Raw genomic sequence first — 3,471 nt, forward strand, 5'->3', positions numbered from 1 at the left:
AGACCGTGATTCAAAGGCAAGCCATTTAGCTGCCTACAACAACGACTAGCCAATCTACCTTTACGAATTTGCCTATTTGGCATACACACCTCCCCATCCCTATTACCATCTATATCACACAGAAGGACATGAGTTGGAAAGGGCAGTGGAATCGCCTGACCAAACTCGCTCTTCATTGGGAAGCAGAGTATGTTAGGGAGTCCATTTATGACCCTGGAACAGGTGGGATCAAGAAAGTCTTCTGCTTGCATGTGTACAAGAGGTTCACAAGAATGGTGGTAAATGATCTGTACTTCAAGTGCTTTTTGCGACGCTTACGATGGCGCCTGCTTCAGCCGATAAAATAACACTTCCTCTAACGAAGAGATGCAAACATCTAAATTACAGGCAAATTATGCCATTTTTGAATATTTGTCTGAGTAGCTACAACTAAGGTTAGTTGGAGATATTCAAAGGAATGGAAAATGAAAAAATTGTTCAACAAGGCCTACGAGGACTGGGTACGGTTAGATGTTTGGAATCCTGTCTTAGAAACCCAGTGCATCTTTATCTCGTAGGTTACTTCTTCTGGACAGGACCCGATCTAATTGAAGTTCTCATCCTTTTATTAAGCGTGGAATTGAGTTGCATTTGTGGACACCATATGCGGATTGAGAGGCTGGAGGCTAGCATCGTACTTGACAGGAACATTGTCCCGTGGCACCTGTTCATCTTAGGTTGGGCAATGTTTTCTGCCCTCCTGGCCTCTCCTTCTCACCCCACCATGATGAACTCGTTCTTCTGGCTAAGCCATTTTAAGTGATCAGTTGAGCTGAAACTGACTGTCGCACAGTGTGTTGAGTGAGGCCTGTAGCTATGAGTGTTAGAAAGAGCTGACGGGCGGTCCCTATTTCCTCTTCCTATTAGGTGAAATTGTGCGGTTCGCGCTAATAAAACCTGAACGTGGTGGCGTTTCCGGCTCCAGTAGCAGACGAGACATTTGTGAAAACGCTTCCTCCTCCTCCTCCTCCTCCTCTAATGATGGAGTCTCAGCTAAATTTCTGTCACCTACTCCTACTCATCCTTTTTCTTTACCTTTTTCCCTCGAAGTTCTCCAAATCTGTGGCTGTCGCGGTGACATGAACGACTACCATCAGCTTGGAATTGACTGAGAAGTAAAACGAGTAAATGAGAAGTTTCCACTCACAAGATAAATGTACACTGTCGACGCAAATCATAAAATTTGTAATGTTTTTGCGCAGTAGCAATATTTTCCATGAGATACTGTCCAAAACAGAAGGGTAAATAAAACAATTCCTCTTTTATTTAGCAGATTCTGCTTAGCACCATCGTATTCCACACTAGATGGCGAGGTATTAGCACTAGTTTGGTTCATTCCATGTCAAATATGTACATATATATATGGACACGCCCCCTAAAGTACCAAACCAATTAAAAACACGAAATATCACCTAAACTACCATCAAAAATTTGCTCTAACTCCTACTATATACGGAACAGAACTACTTGATGTCAACCATATAACGTCAAATTAGAGGGAACATCTGCTACTGCGACGTCGCCGATCTCGGTGGCATCTACCCTCCTTCACTGTCACCACACCGAAGATAATGGTAAATCTGAGGGCAGAAGGAGAAGTGCTTCTCCTCTGTGGTCTTTGTGACGTGGCCAAAGGGTAGGCAGGCAAACAGACACTCAAACAGTTGATGTAGCTGGAGGAGAGGTAAGAAAGTGTAGGTCAGCATGCCTATCATCGCCTCCGTGTCGTGGTGAAGAAGCACGTGCAGCGAGAGGAGCAGACACTTCCCCAATGACACCTTCTACTATCCTATCGCGAGTGACAAATATGCGTATCAGAGACTTTCTATCCTTCGTCACTAAGCATTATTATGCAAAGAACTAGAAGCAAGTATTGGCATGTTCACCATCTCGTCAAATGATTCATCCCATAAAAATGACCCTAAATCAAAATACGCCACCCCCACATGTCCTACAAAACCGGATCAGAAAATAGGAGTTGAAAGGAAAAACGACTAGTTTTTTCTTTGGTTTATTTTAGCGGTCAAATCTGCACTAGTGCATTTTGTGCCGAAATTGATGCAAACGTGGGACATGGGTGCTATCCGATTTGATCTCACTCAACTCGTGAATATTCTGCCAAAATTGATGCGACCGTCGGACATGTACAGCATCGAATTTTATCTTACTTCAAATGCAAATACAGCAAAATACTGCATCCGTCCCCTTTCTGTGAAATCGGATCAGAAAACTGGATTTGGGGAATAACGATTTATTCACCCTTGGGTTTGTCCTAGAGGACTAAAGTGCGCTTGTTGGTGTTCTGTAGAATTTCATGCAAACAGAATTCTAAAGGTCGCATTTAGGAACAGCATTTCAATATTCATCGAGGGATCGTGTTTTAGTGCCTCCCTACTGATTAATCACTAGTAGTAGTGACACTTGAGGGATGTAAGCTGCAGTTATTATTATCGCATCATTTAATTGATTTAATTGCAAAATATTCAACTCTCCATGCGGCATGGGCGAATGTTCGATAAATAAAAGTTCTCCACACTTGAGCATGCAAGAGGAAGTAGAAGAGAAAGTATTAAACGTACTTCAGATTTTACACTTATTACACCTTCGGTAACACAAACCATAGGTCTTATCAATGTGCTTAAATATTCGCCATGTTTCATTGCACCCATCATGGGCAGCATTATTTTTAGCAGTAGACATTGAAAGTGTGTCAGGAACAGGGGGAGATATTCTGTGTGCAGCATAGGACACAATGAATGTCCGAGTGAATAACCAGAGGCATGGCTATCATTCCAGAGGTTGGAGTTAGTTTTGGGAGGAGATTGTGGTATCTAAATAGAATGTTTGTGCTGAACGCAGAAATGGCTGCATGTTCAAAAGTTCCTATTAATCCAAGCACATTTTAAATGCAATTATTATTTTAGGCAATACGAACAAACTTGTTTCCACTGTTATCAATTCATGACCTAAAAGTGCAATGCAATTTGTCACACTTGCTATGATTGTTGCCATTATAAATGGGAATTAGGAAAGTCTAGTGATATAGTGTCACCAAATGCACAATTGGAATAAACAAGTAAAGTTATGTTTGCATCAAGTGACACTGAATGGAGGAGCGGCAGAGGCTTCGGAGAACACGGACATCTTGCAGGTTGTCCCTATATTTATGGACACTTTGATTTAAAACCGGTATTTAGGGAGCCACTACTGTTATGCGTCCAAATTAAAGCAGTTTCACATTGCCTTCCATAACTGAAGAATTGCCTCAAACTTTATCACCTCGCTTAACTTCCAGTGTCTACTACCCAACTGTAAGTAACTGGCACACAATAATCATCAGCGGATTTTATTGTTGGATCCACTGCTACACATGGAACGCCATTGTACAGTCAAGTATTAATGCATGTTTTCTAAGTGAATGATCGCCACGTC

The 3,471-nt window shown here is 41.9% G+C and overlaps 2 protein-coding genes across 2 annotated transcripts in view; one reads left to right on the forward strand and one right to left on the reverse strand. All coding sequences in view use genetic code 11, as the record gives it.

Annotated features, from left to right (window-relative positions):
• Window positions 1-128: 128 nt before the first annotated feature.
• EGR_10274 (hypothetical protein) lies at window positions 129-1,151 on the forward strand (the record flags this gene model as incomplete). Its single annotated transcript, XM_024499523.1, has 2 exons — window positions 129-222; window positions 907-1,151. 2 exons carry the CDS (start codon window positions 129-131, stop codon window positions 1,149-1,151), a joined length of 339 nt encoding a protein of 112 aa, XP_024346052.1.
• A 1,774-nt stretch (window positions 1,152-2,925) lies between these two features.
• EGR_10275 (hypothetical protein) overlaps window positions 2,926-3,471 on the reverse strand; it is a gene marked incomplete at both ends in the record, with an annotated part of 3,324 nt that continues 2,778 nt past the window's right edge. The window contains one exon of the mRNA XM_024499524.1: window positions 2,926-3,005. Within this exon, the coding sequence (XP_024346053.1) occupies window positions 2,926-3,005 (80 nt within the window). The remainder of the gene's footprint in view (window positions 3,006-3,471) is intronic.

This window comes from Echinococcus granulosus (assembly GCF_000524195.1).
Source record: "Echinococcus granulosus chromosome Unknown EG_S00205, whole genome shotgun sequence".
Classification (NCBI taxonomy): Eukaryota; Metazoa; Platyhelminthes; class Cestoda; order Cyclophyllidea; family Taeniidae; genus Echinococcus; species Echinococcus granulosus.